A 20597-nucleotide genomic window follows, 5' to 3' on the forward strand; every position below is an offset into this window, starting at 1 on the left:
GATTGATTTCTGTTTATTGTTTTTATTTTTTAAGGAAGTGTCGCATGAAAATCTTGAATAGAGGGTGCAAGGGTATGGACAGAAGCGAAGTTAAATAATATAGTTAATAATATAAGTTAATAATATATAACTAAATGCAGCTGAACCTTGTTAAGACAAACTGTTTTATTGCAAATTTTTTTTTGTATGAAGCGAATCAAATACTTCTGTGTGTGAGAGGTCCCATGAGAGGTACAGTTGAAACCCCCCCCCCCCCCAATCAACACCAGGGTTTGATTGTTTTTCAGAACATGATAGCAGAATCTTGATTATTATAGGTAATAGCAAGGAAGAGAAGATTATAGATAACCGTTAACCTCTTGAACCCCGCCAGGAAGAAAAAGAAAATCAAGTTATAGCAAAATTTTTGTTGTTTCCTAATTTCGTCTCAAGGAGAAATGCAGTATTCATTGGTGCTGGTGGACTGAGTGGGGATTTTCTATTAGCACTAGAAGCGTTGAGTATGAACTTTTGATACTATATACAGTACCCAAATGTGCCTCCAGGGAGGGACAAAGTATTCGCGGTTCGACGAATGATGCGCGTGAGAGAGATGTCGAAGCACGTGAGCGTAGGAATCGTGCTGTTGTATTTTGGTTAATCTGGCCATTGCATATTGTGGTGTATTGCGCTGTTGTGGTGCGTAGCGTGGTCTATTAACTGAAACTACGTTTTCTAAAGGTTTCATTAGAGAAGCAGGGGTTCTCAAACTTTTTCCACACTCGCGGCGCCCCTTTCCTATGCTTATCCGCGAGCTCCGCCGGCTCCCCAGAGCTATTTAACCAAGAATATTTTCGAGAAAACTTTGTTACTGACAGGTTGGACCACTGCGGTGCACAGTTTGAGAACCCTTGTATTAGAGTGTAAACAATTGGATTCATCCTCAGGGCTCGATTTCCTCTCATATATGGAGGCATCATCCTAGTTACACATTAACCCTTAGAGCGGCATGGGCGATATATTTCGGCTCTTTGAAGGCCTGTTATTTTAGTCTTGACAATCCCAGATATTTTGTAAAGTGAACTTCTTGATGGAACACTTTTCTTCCATGCCCCTTAGACACCTGAAAATCGGAGGGGACAGTCAGCCTTCTTCATTAAAAAAAAGATGACATTTTATAGGGAGGGATTTCTGCTGTGTCGCTTAAAGGGTTAACCATGCAGTAATTTAAAAGCTCTGGTTTCCCTAGAAGCAGGGACGTACGCAGGATTGATCTTTGAAGCAGGGCCGTCTTAAGAACATCATGGCGTCCCCGGGCCAAGTGATTTTTCTGAGGCCCTACCTGAAAAATTCAACTATTCATTTTTCTGAGGGGGCGGGTGGGCACATCCGTTAAGACGGCCCTGTTTTGAAAGGGGGGGGGGCATAAAAGTTTTCTTCCCAAGAGATTTTGAGTTGCCAACCTTCAGAAAGCATTTTAATCGATTTCTGTTAATGCCTAGGCATTATATGTTAAAATAACGTATAAAAGACATTTCCTTTCGATATTTGGATTTTCTTACAGAAATATTCCCCCCCCCCCCCCCACACTCTCTGCGTACGCTTCTGGCCGAAGTAACGCCTTTTTATACGCTTTGATACTGAAAGCGGAATAAAATGAAGCGATCAGAATTTTTCATTCAGTTGAGTTCTTTTCTCTCAGGAACCGTCCAAAACGGGGATTCTGAAAAAACAGCAGACGACAGGTAGAAGAAGTAGAATCATTCGTTCTGTCCGGTTCCGTGTAAGCAAAGCCGGCAAACTGAACTGAATGTTGAAATGGCAAGTTCAGTTCTTTTTTTTAAGGAACCATCCAAAACAGAGGATCACTGAAAAAACAGCAGACGACAGGTCGAAGAAGTAGAATCATTCGTTCTGTCCGGTTCCGTGTAAGCAAAACCGGCAAACTGAACTGGATGTAGAAATGGCAAGTTCAGCTCTTTTTATAAGGAACCGTCCAAAACAGAGGATCACTGAAAAAACAGCAGACGACAGGTCGAAGGAGTAGAATCATTAGTTCTGTCCGGTTCCGTGTAAGCAAAGCCGGCAAACTGAACTGGATGTTGAAATGGCAAGTTCAGTTCTTTTTTTAAGGAACCGTCCAAAACAGAGGATCACTGAAAAAACAGCAGACGACAGGTCGAAGGAGTAGAATCATTAGTTCTGTCCGGTTCCGTGTAAGCAAAGCCGGCAAACTGAACTGGATGTTGAAATGGCAAGTTCAGTTCTTTTTTTAAGGAACCGTCCAAAACAGAGGATCACTGAAAAAACAGCAGACGACAGGTCGAAGGAGTAGAATCATTAGTTCTGTCCGGTTCCGTGTAAGCAAAGCCGGCAAACTGAACTGGATGTTGAAATGGCAAGTTCAGTTCTTTTTTTAAGGAACCGTCCAAAACAGAGGATCACTGAAAAAACAGCAGACGACAGGTTAAAGAAGTAGAATCATTCGTTCTGTCTGGTTCCGTGTAAGCAAAACCGGCAAACTGAACTGGATGTAGAAATGGCAAGTTCAGCTCTTTTTATAAGGAACCGTCCAAAACAGAGGATCACTGAAAAAACAGCAGACGACAGGTCGAAGGAGTAGAATCATTAGTTCTGTCCGGTTCCGTGTAAGCAAAGCCGGCAAACTGAACTGGATGTTGAAATGGCAAGTTCAGTTCTTTTTTTAAGGAACCGTCCAAAACAGAGGATCACTGAAAAAACAGCAGACGACAGGTTAAAGAAGTAGAATCATTCGTTCTGTCCGGTTCCGTGTAAGCAAAGCCGACAAACTGAACTGGATGTTGAAATGGCAAGCTCAGTTTCATTTTTGGTACGTAAGGAGGTGCCCAAAACAAAGAAGCTCCGAAAAAAAGCGGCAGACGACAGAGCATGGAGGTTTTTTGGTGACGCGTAAAAAATAAAAAGGTTTTCATGTTTTTTAGCGTGACCATACGTCCCATATTTCACGGAACAGTCATGGTTTTTCTGTTTATTTGGCCATCTCGACTTTTTTAAAAGAAAAAATTCCGATTTTTCCCCCGTTTCTTGAACGGAGTGACTTGAATTCGTTACTTTCATTAAAAATGTTGATACAGGCAATTTGTTGAAATTATTTTTAATGAAAAATATTTGTATATTTTGTTTGAATATCACTTTGAGTATTGAAATTATTTTGAATGAAAAATACACGCGCACACACACTTGTATTTTCTTTGAATATTACACGTATTGGCAACGACGCTGCGAGTATCTACTTGACACATCAGTTCGACTTCTCGAAATTGAGTTTTAGGTCTGCTTTTTCTGCTGGCACGAGAGAGGCCTCCCGTGATCTGGTTTGCATTTCGAGCTTATATTACAGTAATATAAGCTTGATGCTGGGTTAGGTAAAGATTGAGGTACAGTTAATAGAGATAAAGCTCTATTAATTTTACCATTATCTAGATAATACATATGTATATAGAGAAACAGCCTTTATCTTTTAAAATAATTAGTGATTATGATATTGGGAAGCCTCATGTATCGTGACAAAAAAAAAAATAATATATATATATATATATATACGTATATATTAATTGAATTTTTTTTTAACTAAGCGTTGCGCAAAAATGGGTTAAGAGCTGCCTGTCATATTGTCAGCATGGCCTAATATTCCTCCTCAACGTTTTTAGCAACATCCATGCCCAGAAGAATACAGTCGGATCCCGTTATAACGAACTCCAGGTGACCGGAGAAATCACTTCGTTATAGCGAAATTTCGTTATAAAGGAATTCCAGGTTTTTGCATTGTTCTTATGTAAATTTATCTGGGGTATTAGAAAAGTGTTCGTTAAAACGAGATTTTCGCTATAACGGTATTCGTTAAAACGGGATTCGACTGTATTTGCTGTCATCAAAGCTAGAGGTGGTCGGGGGGGGGGGGGGGGTCGTTCCTCATTTTTTGGCCACTGGGCAGCACAAATTCAATTTCTGCATTTAATCATTCTCAATTTTCAATCACTTCTGAATTTCAAGAATAGATCATCAAAGAATCAATTCCAGACTTGAAGAAAATTCAGAATTAATGAGAGAAAAAATCCTAGAATTGAGATAAAAATTCAGAAAGGGAAAGAAATCACAGAATTGCGGTAACTGAAGGGGGAAAAAATCCCAGAATCGGTGAAAATTCATAATTGATGAGCGAAAAATCTCAGAATCAATGGAAATCGAGAAGTAATGAAAGAAAAATCCTAGCATTGATGAAAATTCAGAATTAATGAGGGAAAAAACCAAGATTTTCGATGAAAGAAATAATTCCGGAATTGATGAAACAAATTCCAAAATTCCTGCATCAAATCAGTTGAAGCTTAGATACCTTGTTTGTATAGGCGGAGATAGACTTGGAAGTCTGGGGGGGGGGGCACGATGATGATAATGGTAATTCATATATGCCTAAAAACAATAGATCAGTCGACTTTACCTTTGACGCTGGGGGGGGGGGGGGGTCCGCATCTCCGCCCACGCTTGTTTGCTATAAAAAAAAAAGTGGTTTTGATTACGTATATTTTTCACCGTAAGTGCGGGGGTCCCCGAAACCGCGGGGCCCGGTGCGACCGCATCTTCCGCACACTCCCTAAGAGCGGCGCTGTCTTACAAACAAAATCAAAAATTTGGAAATCGATCAAAAAAAATGATAAAAACGTGAAATTGAATCAGACATGCCTATTTTAAGATCGAAAAACTCATTTAAAAAGTTATACTTAAAAAAAAGACTATATTTTACAACAGAAACTCGCTGAAATCATTGTTTCCACCGCCAACAACTTGGCGAATTAATAACCGTAAACGTAAAGGCGCGGACTTCGGAACGCGAATGTTTATCTAGAAAAAACAACAAAAAAGAGCTTTTTTTACGGAGAAAAGAAAGAGCGTGATGTTTCTATCAGTCAGTCAGTCGTTGCTGATGCTTCTTCCTTCGAACAAGTCGCAGGTGCAGCTGCCACTTGTTGTTAAAACAGTCATCAGTTTTCTCTCTCTTTTTTGTTTTACCATTGTTTTTTATTTTATAGTTGGCATTTCGTAATTTTTTAAGGCGTACATTCTCATAGTGTGTATCAAAGACTTACTCATACAATCGGTAAACATGGATACCGCGGATACAACCTCCAGGATGGTAGAAGAGACTTATAAAGTAAGCGGGCGATTTTGAATTTCTCAATTTTTTCTCTCTCTCATTTTCGTTTTCTCATATTACTCAGCAATTCCATAACGATGACGTAATTACCTACTTCGGTTTGATGAATGTTGTTATAGAGAAGTTCAGTACGTCTCGTAAGTATAAAAGCTGGGCGTGTTTCGTGTGAGCAGAGTTAGAAAAGTATTACATGACATGAATGTCGCTCTCCACTTGTTAATACAAGATATACAGAAGACTGGATGTTGTGAAGATATTTATTATTTTAGATGTTAATTTTTTAAGGAAGGAAAAAACTCATCTCTGCCTCTACCGGGAGTCGAACCCGGGTCCCTCGATTGCCGGACGAGTGCTCCGACCACTAAGCTACAGAGGAGATAGAGATTTTCCTCTGATCGGTTCACCGTCCATTGCACGGTTCCGTTTGGCACATATACGCTCTAGCGAAGGAAAATCTCTATCTCCTCTGTAGCTTAGTGGTCAGAGCACTCGTCCGGCAATCGAGGGACCCGGGTTCGACTCCCGGTAGAGGCAGAGATGAGTTTTTTCCTTCCTTAAAAAATTAACATCTAAAATAATAAATATCTTCACAACATCCAGTCTTCTGTATATCTTGTATAGAAAAGTATTGTTTTGAATATGTATATATAGAAAAGTGTGAAATCGAAACTGAGTACTGAGTGCCATGTCCTATCAGTATAGAGGATGAGTATTTTGTGAATAGCGTTGGAGAAAAGTATAGTACTGAATAGGTATAGGAGCTGAGTATTTTGTTGATAGCGTTGGAAAAATGTGGCAGGTCTCATTAGTACAGAGGCTGAGTATTTTGCAAATAGTGTTAGAGAAGTTTGGTATCATCAGTATAAAACGTGAATGTAGCGCGTCTCATCAGTATAAAACCTGAATATAACACGCCTCATCAGTTGGAACCTGAATGTAGCACGTCTCATCAGTATAGAGCCTAAATGTAGCACGTCTCACCAGTATAGAGCCTAAATGTAAATAAAAGCTGAGTATCCTGTGGAAAGTGCTTGAGAAGTAGGCCTACAGCACTAAATAAGTGTAGAAGTATAGAAGCTGAGTATTTCGTGGATATAGCTCTATAGAGAGGTATAGTATAGAATAAATATGGAAGAACTGAAACATGAGTAGAGAAGGTGAGTATTTTGTGGAATAGCGCTAGAGAAGTATAGTACTGTGTTGAATAAGTATAGAAGTGTGTGAAAAAGAAAACGAGTAGAAGCTCAGTGCTTTGTGGATAGCATTGGAGAAGTGTGGCATGTCTGATAAGTAGAGGCTGAGTATTTTGTTAATAGCGTCTTGGAGAAGTACAATACTAAATAGGTATAGAAGTATAAGCTGAGTATTTTGTGGATAGCGTTAGAGAAGTATAAGCACGTCTCAAGAGCGCAGAAGCTGAATATTTTGTGCGTGGGGGAAATATAGAACGTTTCATCAGTATAGAAACTGCAGCACGTCTCATCAGTATAGAAACTGCAGCACGTCTCATCAGTATAGAAACTGCAGCACATCTCGTCAGTATAAAAGCTGAGTATTGTGGATAGCGTTAGAGAAGTATAATATTGAATGAAGTATAGAAAAAAAAAGTGTGAAATAGCAAATGAGTAGAAGCTGAATACTTTGTGGATTGAAGAAGTGTGGCATATCTGATAAGTATAGAGGCTGAGTATTTTGCGAATAGTGCGTTGGAGAAGTACAGTATTAAATAGGTATAGAAGCTGAGTATTTCGCGTGAATAGCATTAGAGGAAGTATAGCACGTCTCAACGATTATTTTTTGTTGCACCACAGTCATTTTCTACAGTCGAGGGATAATTAGACCGGGACCTACTATTTATTGTCGATTTCGACGGCAGTGTTCGACATTTAACCTTTTTTCATTTCATACTCACCAAATACGCCGACATGAAGAAAACATTGGGAGGGCTGAAAGTTGCTGTTCGTCCCGTATATACGGGATTTGGGCACGTATACAGGAGAGGGGGGGATACATTACATTGCCTTTTCCTGAATTATTGTTGGGGGGGGGGCTGACAAATGGTCTCAGCTCCTATGTTCCGGCACCTATGATGCTGACTGAGAGGTTGGTGCACTAACTTCTCGGTGTGGGACTCTCTGCGGTAGCAATATTTTTTTCTTCTGTAGTCATGGTGTCACCGTTGCTGTTTTGTCCCCCGACGCGGAGACAAAGATGAACCGGCTGTATCGATCTTGCGACAACTCTGAATATCATTTGGTACTTTAAGCCGGTATCTGATCGACCTTACGGGCTACCTCGCCCGTATAGCACATCTCACAAGTAGAGAAGCTGAATATTTTTTGTATAGCGTTGAGAAGTGCAGAACGTTTCATCAGTATAGAACCGGTAGCACGTCTCATCAGTAAGAAAGCTGAGCACTTTGTGCGAAGTGTTAGAGAATTAAAGTACTAAACAGGTATAGAAAAGTATAGAAGCTGATAACACTAGCGAAGTGTAAAGTGGGAAATAGAAACTTTTTTAGTAGAAGATGAGTACTTTGTGGATAGCGTTGGAGAAGGTTATTGCTGAATAAGTATAGAACGTGGTGGGGTAAAAATCATCGGATATGGGTAGAGAAGTAGAGAAGTATGGTATTGAATAAGTATAGAAGAGTGAAACAGAAACTGAGTAAAAGCTGAGTAGCCTACTTTGTTGATAACTTTGGAGAAGTGTGGTGGGGGGCGGCACGTCTTATAAGTATAGTGGCTGCGTCTGCGTAGTTCGTGAATAGCGTGAGAGATGGATAAGTTCTAAACATGTATAGAAGCTGAGTATATTGTGGATAGCGCTAGAGAAGTATACTATTGAAATTGGTGTGGAAGAGTGAAATAGAAACTGAATAAAATCTGAGTTCTTCATGGATAGCGTTGGAGACACGTGGCACGCCTTATAAGTGTAGAGGCTGAGTATATTGTGAATAGTACGTTGGAGATGTATACGTAGTACTAAATAGGTATAGAAGAGCATAGAAGCTGAATATTTCCTGGATATATAGCTTTAGAGAAGTACAGCATCTCCCACAAGTGCAAAAGCTGAATATTTTGTGCATAGCGTTAGAGAAGTATAGGATGTCTCATCAGTATAGAACCTGTAGCACGTCTCATCAAAATAAAAGCTGAGTATTTGGTAAGAGGTGTTAGTTTAGTTATTAGAAGTACAGTAGCCTACTAAATGAGTGTAGAAATATAGAAGCTGAATATTTCGTACATAGCGTTAGAGAGGTTAAGTATTGAATAAGTATGGAAGCTGAAACACATAAATATAGAACCTGAAACATGAATAGCGAAGCCAAGGGCGGCTTAAGCGAGGGTGCAAGGGGTACGGCGCACCCGGGCGGCAGGTTGTAAGGGCGGCAGCGTAGAATTTAGTTAAGACCCCAAAAATTTAACACAGTAAAAATTCACATGACATCACGGTTTTGAGTTACACCTCGGCAACGGAAACGTTGAAAAAAAATAGACCTCTGACCGCAATACCAGAAACTAGCTACCGGAGCGGCTCGAGACAAAATCTGCACCCGTGCGGGACTTATTTTTTTCGCCTATTGCCTCCACCCCCCTCCATAAAATACGGGAAATTGAGCTTCGAAATACGGTAAAATACGGGACATTGCCAATTATCGCCAAAAACGATGCCAAAAGTAAGCAAAGTCGCCAACTCATGCTAAAATAAGATAAGTCGCTAATCGCGGAAAACAAGCGCCACTTCAAATTTCGGTGAATTAAAAAACAAACCAGCAACAAATGTTTGAGATGAATATTCTTGTTTGTAGTCGTAATTATCGCAATGCAATTTCTGAGTTAGAAAGATAATTTTAATCGTTTATTTGAAGAATGTCCCGGGAAATACTGCACGTATGGTCATTCTATGTATGCATATAGTCTCGTAGTGGCCAATGAACGTTCCACAAACCAAGCACGTGACTACTAGCGTGTCTTACAAGCATATTAACAAACTTTACATTGATACAAGTAGGGGAGAGAAATTAAGTGCCCCTTGATTGGCCACAGTGAGTGACGAAAGTGGCAATACGTCATCACGCGATGGTGACGTATTACTGTTAACGTCACTCCTTGCGACCAACCACGAGGATCGAATTTTTTCCTTGTTACTCGTACGCATGTAAGGTTTGTTGATATGCGTCCCGGCAGCCGTTAAGGGAAAAGAGTGAGAGAGAGAGAAAGAGAGAGAGCGGAGGCCCACATATTCTTACGTATTTGTCGGCTTTTTATTACTAACGTCAAAATAACGTCGTTGCAATGTTATCGTCTATTTGCGGAGCAATGATAATTCAAATAGAGGTTTTTCTTCAATGTTATCAGGATAATTTACACCAGAGAGATAAAGAGATAATGATAATGATTCCCTCCCCCTGCTTGTTGCATGTATCTAAAAAACAAAAATGGGTCGTCATCCACGGGAATCTTGGATAATAACAGCTGATATTTCAAAAAGAAAGATTTTTTTATAATATCCTCTACTTGAATGTTATCTCTTCCGACTTGGGAGATAAGTTCTAGAATGAATGTCCACATAAGCAAAAAAGAAAATGGACGGATCTTTATACTTTTTCAACTACAGGTCTCGTGGCCAGAGGCGGATTCTCATGGCTTTGCAGCCCGTGGGCTAGATGAACATATTGCCGCCCTTCCCCTATTATAGGCTAATTTTTTTTCCACCACTCAGTTGCACATGTCGCCACCGGGGGAGGGGGGGGGGGGTCGCACTTTATTAAGAAATGACACATTTAGGCAAACGTTTACAATTTTAACAATTGTTAAACACGTTCTACATGATGGCCATCATTTTCGAATACCGTGTGAAATCGCAAGATGGCATGTTGGCTACAACTGACCAAAATGTGTGTGCGGGGGAAATGTTCAGCACGTGGCGTGAAATGCTGCCTTTAAGGTCAGGTAACGTTCTTGGTTTGTCACGACTTACCAGGCGTTTCAAATGCCCCCCAAAGCCAAAAATCGCATAGATTAAGGCCCGGGAGGGCGCGGTAGCCCCGGTCGATAAGATACTCGCCTAATGTACCAAAGGATGTTTAGAGGTGTCGCGAGTTCGATACCCAGTTCGTCCTTGTCAAAAAAACTTTCCTGACGCAGGGGAACAACAGAAACGGCGACATGACCACAGCAAAAACTTGCTACCGCAGGGAGTCCCGCATCGAGGGGTTAGCGCACCAACCTCTCGATGAGTATAAAAAACAAGCCTGCCGTTTGGAATCGGCAATAAATTGTAGGTCCCGGTCTAATTAACCCTCGCGTGCAGAAAATGACCATGGTGCGATAAAAATGATAAAAACTGATCAATGATCAAAAGTCCGGGAATCGGGGAGGCCATAGATTAGGGAAGTGCCAGCTGATGACACGTTCTTCTATAAAATGTGTTTCTATATAAATGTGTTAAAAGAACATTCTTAACACACACTGCAATGCGTGGAGGAGCTCCATCTTGCATAAAGATTGTGTCTGCAAGCAAGGGGCACTGACGCGCTTGCACAGCCGGAATAATTTCGTTCTGCAACAGCAATGTATATCGCTTCCCGATGATCGAACATGTCACTGGACTTGTAGAACGTAACTCCTCGTAGAAGTAGGAACCGAGAAAAAATGATGTAGTAAATCCATACCATACCGTCACTTTTGGTGAATGCAACGGAACCTCTGAGAGCGGATTTTATGGTTCCCGAATTCGGCAGTTGTGAGTATTGACTGTACCATTCAAGTGAAAATGCGCTTCGTCTGTGCAGAGGATATTCCAAGTCCATTCTGAATCGACATCAGCGCGAGCTGGAAACTGCAGTGGGAACCGGATTCGAGCATCATAATCACGTGAAAGCAACCGCTGCACAAGTGAAAGTTCGTGCGGATAATATCGGAGGATATTCTGCATGATCTTATGGACAGTCGAACGTGGTCTATCCAACGCCTGACACTAGTGCTACCACGAGAATTTGAAGTTTTGTCCTCTTCCAACTGAAGCGAAACCTCCCGTATTATGTCTATAGAAACGGGTTTTCTTCCAGGACGAACAGCCGACGATCCTGTTTTTTCAAATTTGGTTATCATATTCCGAAGGTTTTTAATATTCGTTGGACCTTTCCAAGTCCGATATTTCCGTAGAGCGGAATTGCTGTTTTGGTAAAACAATTTGACCAAGAAACCGCCATCTCGTAAATTATCGTCATAACAGCTGCTGCGTGACATCACCATGGGCGGAGATACGGGGGGCGTGTGCCCCTCCCCCCAGTGTCAAAGTTGGAGTCGACTGGTCTAATGTATATATGAATTGACATCATTAGCATCGTGCCTCCCCCCTCCAACAATAATGACCTTGCCCCCCCCCCCCTCCAGACTTCCAAGTCAATCTCCGCCTATGGACATCACATATGTTTACATGTTTACTACAGGTATTCAAAGTGAAACGGCCTCTGGTGGCGACATGTGCAACTAATTTTTTCCACCTGAAACACAAATTCCCATCATCAGTTCCTTCATGTAGTCCTCCACAAAATTTCATGCTTTACTGATGACTGGTTTCGCCCGTAGGCTACTTTAAAATAGGGTCTTATAATTATGGACGCCATGTATTTAGGAAAGAGACCGCCCTTACGGGGAATGGAATCCACGTCCTTTCACTTTTTTCTCTTTCCAAAAATATATCTTCGCATCAGCCAGCTGTTAAAAACCTTCGTATGGATAGCGGAGAGCGACATCATCCTCGGCATAATAATATGTTTTTCATGAGCAGTGTATTACATATTATTAATTATTAGTTTTTTCAACTTCCGTGGTACATGTTTTTATATTAGGTTGCTCTATTTTGGTTATATTTGGCATCCATATTTGTCATGAGCGTCTTTTTCCAGCCACCTCGTTGGGCATTTTGCCTGTTGTGGCCTTTGTGTTTGTATTTGCATTTGTATAATTCCCGAAACTGATGAAAATTTTAGGCTTGAGGAATTGAAAAAAATTGAAAGAAATAATTTGAGCAACAATTGCTAAAAATTCAGAATTTAAGCAAGAAAAAAATGCCAGAATATATATGAAAATTCAGAATTAATGAATTGAAGTAACTCCAGAATATATGAAAATTCAGAATTAATGAAACTAATGTTTCCAGAATTAATGAAACTAATGTTTCCAGAATTAATGAAACTAATGTTTCCAGAATTAATGGAACTAATGTTTCCAGAATTGATGAAAATTCAGAATTAATGAATTTAAGTAACTCCAGAATATATGAAAATTCAGAATTAATGAATTTAAGTAACTCCAGAATATATGAAAGTTCAGAATTAATGAATTTAAGTAACTCCAGAATATATGAAAATTCAGAATTAATGAAACTAATGTCCCCAGAATTGATGAAAATTCAGAAATAATGAATTGAAGTAACTCCAGAATATATGAAAATTCAGAATTAATGAAACTAATGTTTCCAGAATTAATGAAACTAATGTTTCCAGAATTGATGAAAATTCAGAATTAATGAATTTAAGTAACTCCAGAATATATGAAAATTCAGAATTAATGAATTTAAGTAACTCCAGAATATATGAAAATTCAGAATTAATGAAACTAATGTCCCCAGAATTGATGAAAATTCAGAATTAATGAATTTAAGTAACTCCAGAATTGATAAAAATTCAGAATTTAAGCAAGAAAAAAATGCCAGAATATATATGAAAATTCAGAATTAATGAATTGAAGTAACTCCAGAATATATGAAAATTCAGAATTAATGAAACTAATGTCCCCAGAATTGATGAAAATTCAGAATTAATGAATTTAAGTAACTCCAGAATTGATAAAAATTCAGAATTTAAGCAAGAAAAAAAATGCCAGCATATATGAAAATTCAGAATTAATGAATTGAAGTAACTCCAGAATTGATGAATCGAAGTAGCTCCAGAATTGATGAATTGAAGTAACTCCAGAATTGATGAATTGAAGTAACTCCAGAATTGATGAAAATTCAGAATTAATGAAACTAATGTTTCCAGAATTAATGAAACTAATGTTTCCAGAATTGATGAAAATTCAGAATTAATGAATTTAAGTAACTCCAGAATATATGAAAATTCAGAATTAATGAATTTAAGTAACTCCAGAATATATGAAAATTCAGAATTAATGAAACTAATGTCCCCAGAATTGATGAAAATTCAGAATTAATGAATTTAAGTAACTCCAGAATTGATAAAAATTCAGAATTTAAGCAAGAAAAAAAATGCCAGCATATATGAAAATTCAGAATTAATGAATTGAAGTAACTCCAGAATTGATGAATTGAAGTAAATCCAGAATCGATGAATTGAAGTAACTCCAGAATTGATGAATCGAAGTAGCTCCAGAATTGATGAATTGAAGTAACTCCAGAATTGATGAATTGAAGTAACTCCAGAATTGATGAATTGAAGTAACTCCAGAATTGATGAAAATTCAGAATTAATGAAAAGAAGAAGAAAAAAAAAAGAGTTAAAAATTTGGTGGGAGCCTCCAATAATTCAGTGACAGCGGGGTCCCTCAAAGCGTGGGGCCCGTTGCGACCCCACACCTGTCACTCACCCCTAAGGGCCGCTATGCTCGGCAAGTACTGTACTATATGATATTGAAGAAAGTAAACCTGTTCCGGATATATTTTGAAAAAGTAGAACTTCCCATCACACAAAATAGTTTCAATTTTGAAAAGGAACCCTTTTGATTTTCCCTTCCCGATGGAAAGTTGGAAAAAGTAATCCGAGCGTTAAACCATTGGTGCGCGGGGAATTGACACCGTTAAGCAGGCAACGAACCACAACGCTGTGCTAAATGAACTGTGGCGCCAACGCTTGTCCCTTATTCCCCCAAGGTGAATCAAGACGTTGTTTTTCCATTATTACTATTACTTTTTTTCTCGAAGAACGCATCGATGAGAGGTAAACGCCGCCTAAAAGAGAAGGTCGGCGTTCCCAGAGTTCCATGAGTCATGGTATTAGTTCCCACTACTGACATACCGGAGAGTATTTCTGGTGAAAGATCTATCTTGCTGAACTGTAGATACCAGCGTGAAGTCCTGGTAACCGATGCGCCAAGGATAAATGTTTCGTATCACCAAATTGGCGACATTTTTTTTTTCCTTTTTATGTCTTAATATCGTGATGATAGTTTGGAACGGATCAATTGAAAGCTGAACTGCACAGCCCTGGATACCCCAATCCTGGTTATACCAGGTTCTGGAAACATTAGCTTCACTAATTCCGAATTTTCATCGGTTCTGGAAACATTAGCTTCAATAATGCCGAATTTTCATCGGTTCTGGAAACATTAGCTTCAATAATTCCGAATTTTCATCGGTTCTGGAAACATTAGCTTCAATAATTCCGAATTTTCATCGGTTCTGGAAACATTAGCTTCAATAATTCCGAATTTTCATCGGTTCTGGAAACATTAGCTTCAATAATTCCGAATTTTCATCGGTTCTGGAAACATTAGCTTCACTAATTCCAGGGTCGGACAAATCGCAAAAAAAAAAAATCTTGGCACCAGAAAACTTTTCTGCGTCGCCAAAAAAAAATTTACCCAAAGAAAAAAGATCCATATGTTAAAGTGAAAAGATGCTTCTTTTGACTTTTTCGGGGTATAGTGACTCACTTTCATGTTGGCAGATACACTGCTATGAATTCCAAACATTTTGTGATACTCCCTGCCTGAAAACTACACAAAGAAAATTTTAGGCGCCAATTCCAATTGTTTAGTCGTCATATATTTTGTGAAAAAAAAATCGTCTCTCTGTGCTATAATGGTCAGTGCACTTTCTCGGTGTGCAAGAAGTCCTGGATTCGATTCCCGGTGACGAGCATGACACCCCCCCCCCCTCCTCCTCCACCATAAGTTCACTTCGGTGTAATATCCAGATAGCCTACTGATTTCAGATATCTTTGACCGAGAAAAAGCTGAGTTCTTCGACACTCATCGCCAAGTTAATGTTGTTTTTTTCCCTCTAAAAGGGGCTGCTTGCTTCTGAGCTATCTTTGGAATAAAATATTCCTACAATAGAAGTAACAACAATGATGGAGAAGGTTAGGTCACTGTGTGTGTGTGCTCTGTACTTCCAATAACGAATAACAGTGACGGTAAGGGGTCATTCAAGTATTATATCAGCATCGATAGGGGGGAGGGGTTTCCCGATTTGGTGACTTTTGATGACGGGAAGGGGTTTGGATGATGCTTACGTCATCAACCACCTTTTATGAAAATATGAAATATTCTTAATGGCATCTTACTCGGTGCGCCAAAAACGAGAAAATATCTTTCGCTAGTTTGTGGGAACCTGAACACTAACCGTTCTCCCTAATGATAAATCCCTTTCTCTAGAGCCACTTCAGCGATCACTAAATGTTTCACGGATCTTTCAAGTGCTATGGAAATGTATCCGGGCCGCTTAAGTGCTCTGGAACTGTGCAACGCATCACTCAAGTAATCCGTAATTATGCCACGGATTACTTAAGTAATCAGGGAATGTTGCGTGGTAACTTGAGTGATGTAGAACCGCATTATAGAGGGGGGGGGGGGAGGGCGCTTAAGTGCTCTAAAATTGTGCTACATGTCACTCAAGGGATAACTAAATGTGCCACGGATCATTTAAGTGTTCTAGAACTGTGTCGCGGGTTACTTAAGTGATCTTTGAATGTGCCACGGGCCTACTTCAGTCATCTTAAAAATGTGCCACGGGACACTTAAATGCTCTGGAACTGTGCCACGGGTCATTTAAGCGATCTCTAAAAATGTGCCGCTTAGTTCATTTTTACAAAATTGGGTATGAGGGCGGGCCACATTTGGTCCGCGCGTCAAGGGTTTACCATATATGGCTTTAAGGGTGGGTCGCAATGAATTTCTTAACGAGAAATTTTGAGTTCTTACCCTTCGAATAGCATTTAAAATTAACAGAAATCGATCATAATAACATATAAAGGTATTTTCTTTCGAAAAATTTTAATTTTTTTAAAATGTTTTTTACATAAAAAAATATTTTTTCGTCTGGAGGGGGGGGAGGCGCATTACGCCCCCCTCCCGCGTACGTTTTCGATCCTACCAATATGCGCTAGGAGTTGGGGGGGGGGCAGTGCTGACGAAATTTTGCTGACAAGGGGAGTGAGGGGTCAGAGTTTTGCTGACTTTTGCTGACAAGGAGGGGGGGGGGATCAAAAATTGCTAAAAATTTGCTGACGTAATACTTGAACGGCCCCTAACGGTATCCAACCGAAGATAAAGGGTGTATAAAGAAACCAATCTGCACCATGGGCCTTCATTTTTATTACTTCCTTTCCTTTAGTCCTAAAACGAAATGGCGGAATCCAAAGGAGGAATCATCATCGTTTGTTTTTCTGGATCTATTTTTCTTTTGGTTAAATAATTAATGTATATAATCTCTCTCGCGGGACAGAATAATAATAATAAACAAAAAGGAGTAGTGAGATAGTGTTATCGTGGGGGGGAAATATCTTTGGTTTCAATGGCGTCAGCATGTCGACCATTTTTTTGTTTCATCATTGAAATGATGATGTATCATCACTTTTTTTTTTGCGTTCTTTGATCGAGAGTGTGAAGGAATAAATGAAAATAAAACTCTCAAACCAGACGGAATCAGTTTATGTTTTGGCTGTGCCTATGAGCATCCACCAATGAACATTCGCGTCGATTTTGAGGGGGGGGGGGGCAGATCGGGATTTGGAAGGGGGATTGCAAATGAAGTATTTATTTCTGCAAACGGATGTACGCGTGAATGTCTCTGGAATTTTTCGACTTTCGAAAAAACATCCATCGTTTTTTTCCGCAACCACGTGCTTGCAATATCCTCTCGGCCGGCGCTATTTCTGGAGGGGGGGGGGGGGGTGGGGGAATGGTTGCGATCGCGTCTTCGAAGAGCCGAATAATATGGGAAAATTTGTGTCCCGTAAAATATGGCACGATACAACGAACCTCTTTTTACGAAATTGTCGCCTCTCCTGACACGTCGCCCTGGATCAACACCTCCTAGAGATAGAAGGCCTCTGGACTGTTTGCCATAAACGTCATTCAGACTACCTAGCAAGTTTGCTACATTTTGAAAAACACAGCATCCTATTTCGTTTCTTCTCATTTTGGCGTAGAATCTTCCTGTATGGCTCACAAATACCGCATAGTGATTGGATGTGGGGCATAGAAATCGCCAATTCTAAGCCCGATCATTTCTTTTCCGCACAACGATGATATGCGCGAGTAGGGAATGTTTTTCCCTGAATATTCTGGGGGAAAATGGACTACATACTGACGTCACGAGCAGACTGCGGAGGCCTTCTATCTCTAGGAGGTACTGCCTGGATACGTGCTTGTCTCTGCTATTTTCGAAGCTGAAAATGTCTGCCTCGGCTTCACTAGCAAGTGAAAATTTTGCCTCTGCCCCATTCGAAGTTGCAGATATCTGCCTCCTCTCCATCCGAAGCTGAAGATGTCTGCTTCTACTCCATCTGAAGCTAAAGATGCCTGCCCCTGCTTAATTCACATCTGAAGATGCCTGCCTCTGCTTAATTCGCATCTAAAGATGCCTGGCTCCGCTCCATTCGAAGCTGAAGATGTCTGCGTTTGCTTCATTCAAAGCTGAAGATGTCTGCGTTTGCTTCATTCAAAGCTGAAGATGCCTGCCTCTGCTTAATTCGCATCTAAAGATGCCTGGCTCCGCTCCATTCGAAGCTGAAGATGTCTGCGTTTGCTTCATTCAAAGTTGAAGATGCCTGCCTCTGCTTAATTCGCATCTAAAGATGCCTGGCTCCGCTCCATTCGAAGCTGAAGATGTCTGCGTTTGCTTCATTCAAAGCTGAAGATACCTGCCTCCACTCCACCCGAAGCTAAAGATGACTGTCTCTGCTTAATTCACATCTGAAGACGCTTGGCTCCGCTCCATCCGAAGCTGAAGATGTCTGCGTCCGCTCCATTCAAAGCTGAAGATACCTGCCTCCACTCCACCCGAAGCTAAAGATGACTGTCTCTGCTTAATTCGCATCTGAAGATACCTGGCTCCGCTCCATTCGAAGCTGAAGATGTCTGCGTTTGCTTCATTCAAAGCTGAAGATGCCTGCGTCCACTCCACCCGAAGCTAAAGATGACTGTCTCTGCTTAATTCACATCTGAAGATGCTTGGCTCCGCTCCATCCGAAGCTGAAGATGTCTGCGTCCGCTCCATTCAAAGCTGAAGGTACCTGCCTCCACTCCACCCGAAGCTAAAGATGACTGTCTCCGCTTAATTCGCATCTGAAGATGCTTGGCTCCGCTCCATCCGAAGTCGAAGATGTCTACGTCCGCTCCATTCAAAGCTGAAGATATTTGCCTCCACTCCATCCAAAGCTTAAAAGATGTCTGCCTCCACTCCACCCGAAGCTAAATATGCCTGCCTCCACTCCACCCGAAGCTAAAGATGCGTCCCAAAGCTTCATTCGAAGCTGAAGATGTTTGCCTCCACTCCATTGGAGCTGAAGATATTGCCTTCACTCCACTCAAAGCTGAGGATGTGGGCCAATGCTTCATTAGCAGCTGAGGATGTGGGCCAATGCTTCATTAGCAGCTGAGGATGTCTGCCTCCGCTCCATTCGAAGCTGAAGATGTTTGCCTCTGTTCCACTGGAAGCTGAGGATGTTTGCCTCTGTTCCACTGGAAGCTGAGGATGTCTGCCACTGCTTCGTTTGCGGCTGAAGATATCTGCCTTCATTCCGGTGTGTATAAGAGGAGGGAACTATAGCGTTTTCCAACATGGGCTGAGATACGGGGATGCCCTCCCCCCCACCCCATGGTCAAAGGCGTCATTATCTTATGTAAAAATGGACATTAACGCATCTCATTCTAATTATTTCAGCTAAGACACGCGCGCGGTGCAGGATATATTTTTATTTACATAAAAAAATTTTATTATTAAATTTTATGTAATACTTCCTTCTGATGGAAACCCCCAAAGTTCGTATTCATCATGTTTAAAATTCGAAACATCCGCAATAAGTCAGGGCTTGACCAACGGCCCCTTTTTCCTTGGGAGGGGGGGGGGGAATATTGGCTTAACTCTCTGAGGTGAAAAAAAAAATTTCCAGTGAGGAAAAAGCAACCTTTACGTTTTTGTGCGTACAGGGTCTGAAAGGGTTATTTTCACAGTTTCTGTAGCTACAGAATCCGTTAGCAACATTATTTCAAAGAATGATGTAAAATATGATGTAGCGTTAGGTCATAGTTTTTCTCTTCCTTTTTTCAAGGACTCACTTGATATACAGAGAGGAAAGTTTCGCTAATGAATTCTCTGAGAAGGGATCATTACGGAAGTAAACAATAAGGAAACAAGAATAACAACAATCACGTTTATAAGAAACGAAACCACAAGAACACGCTTGTCGTCTGCTTTTTTACTTTTTTTTTTATGGAATTTCCCTTTTTAACCTCCCGTTTCCCATTCAAAAAATTCCGAATAGCTTTCTTCCTTCCCAAGATGATTAATTCAGTCACGTGGTCGTCTTTCTTACCGTACATCGTCGCCGCCGCCATATTGTTGAGAACCGAACATTAATACGTACGTACGTACTTTATCCAACGTGATGTATGTGCAGCTGTTTGGTTGATCGTCACGTGACGCACAACGCCATTTCAGAAACGACGACGCAGCAATGCTCCGAAACACTTTACGCGTCCCTTTTGACGTCGGTTATTATTATTATTTTCTGTTTTCACGGTGCCTTTGATTTTATTTTCCTTTTCACTTGGGAAGAGTTCATTGAAGTGGAAGTTTGTTATTGTTATTATAAGAAGAGAAATAATTTGCGTGCGTAGGAGTGAGATTGAAATCTTGTCGCCATTTTGCCAAACATATTCGGAGTCATCTGCTTTCGGAAAGGAGTGTATTCAAACAGAGTTTCGTGCATTTTCCAATTCAGTTCAATTACGACCATACGCACTGGAACGGAATCTAGAACTCTAGAACGTGGCCACGTGATCCCCCCTCCCCACACCCTTCCCGACCTACGCCAAAGAAAATCGAATGCAGTGAATAAGGAAAGCTTACACTCCATCAATTTATAGATTATGGGATGACCACATTTCATCGAGAGAAATATAAGGATTGCAAATACGGGACAGCATCAGTTTCCGACGAAATTGGCAGTTATCGCAACTCCCGTGCCTTCCCCCCCTACGTAGCTTTAGAGTCCCACAAAAATGGAACAACCTTTTCTGGAAAGCTGATTTAACCCAAACGATTCATGGCTGTGCGTGATGACCATATTTCATCACACATGAAATCAGGATCTAAAATACGGGACAACCCCGTTTGTTAACGAAAGTGTCAAATATTGCAACTCACGTGTTTCCCCCACGTCTTGACT

General features: G+C 40.5%; 1 protein-coding gene across 1 annotated transcript in view; it reads left to right on the forward strand.

Annotated features, from left to right (window-relative positions):
- Positions 1-4924: 4924 nt before the first annotated feature.
- Positions 4925-20597, forward strand: part of LOC149070835 (BAR/IMD domain-containing adapter protein 2-like) — a 38143-nt gene continuing 22470 nt past the window's right edge. Inside the window, exon 1 of the mRNA XM_089248420.1 lies at positions 4925-5170. Coding sequence (XP_089104546.1) covers positions 5123-5170 — 48 coding nt within the window. The 5' untranslated portion in view covers positions 4925-5122. The remainder of the gene's footprint in view (positions 5171-20597) is intronic.

The sequence above is a fragment of the Pholcus phalangioides genome, unplaced genomic scaffold (assembly GCF_987345545.1).
Source record: "Pholcus phalangioides strain wild (caught in Gottingen) unplaced genomic scaffold, Ppha-v1.0 ptg000020l_1, whole genome shotgun sequence".
Classification (NCBI taxonomy): Eukaryota; Metazoa; Arthropoda; class Arachnida; order Araneae; family Pholcidae; genus Pholcus; species Pholcus phalangioides.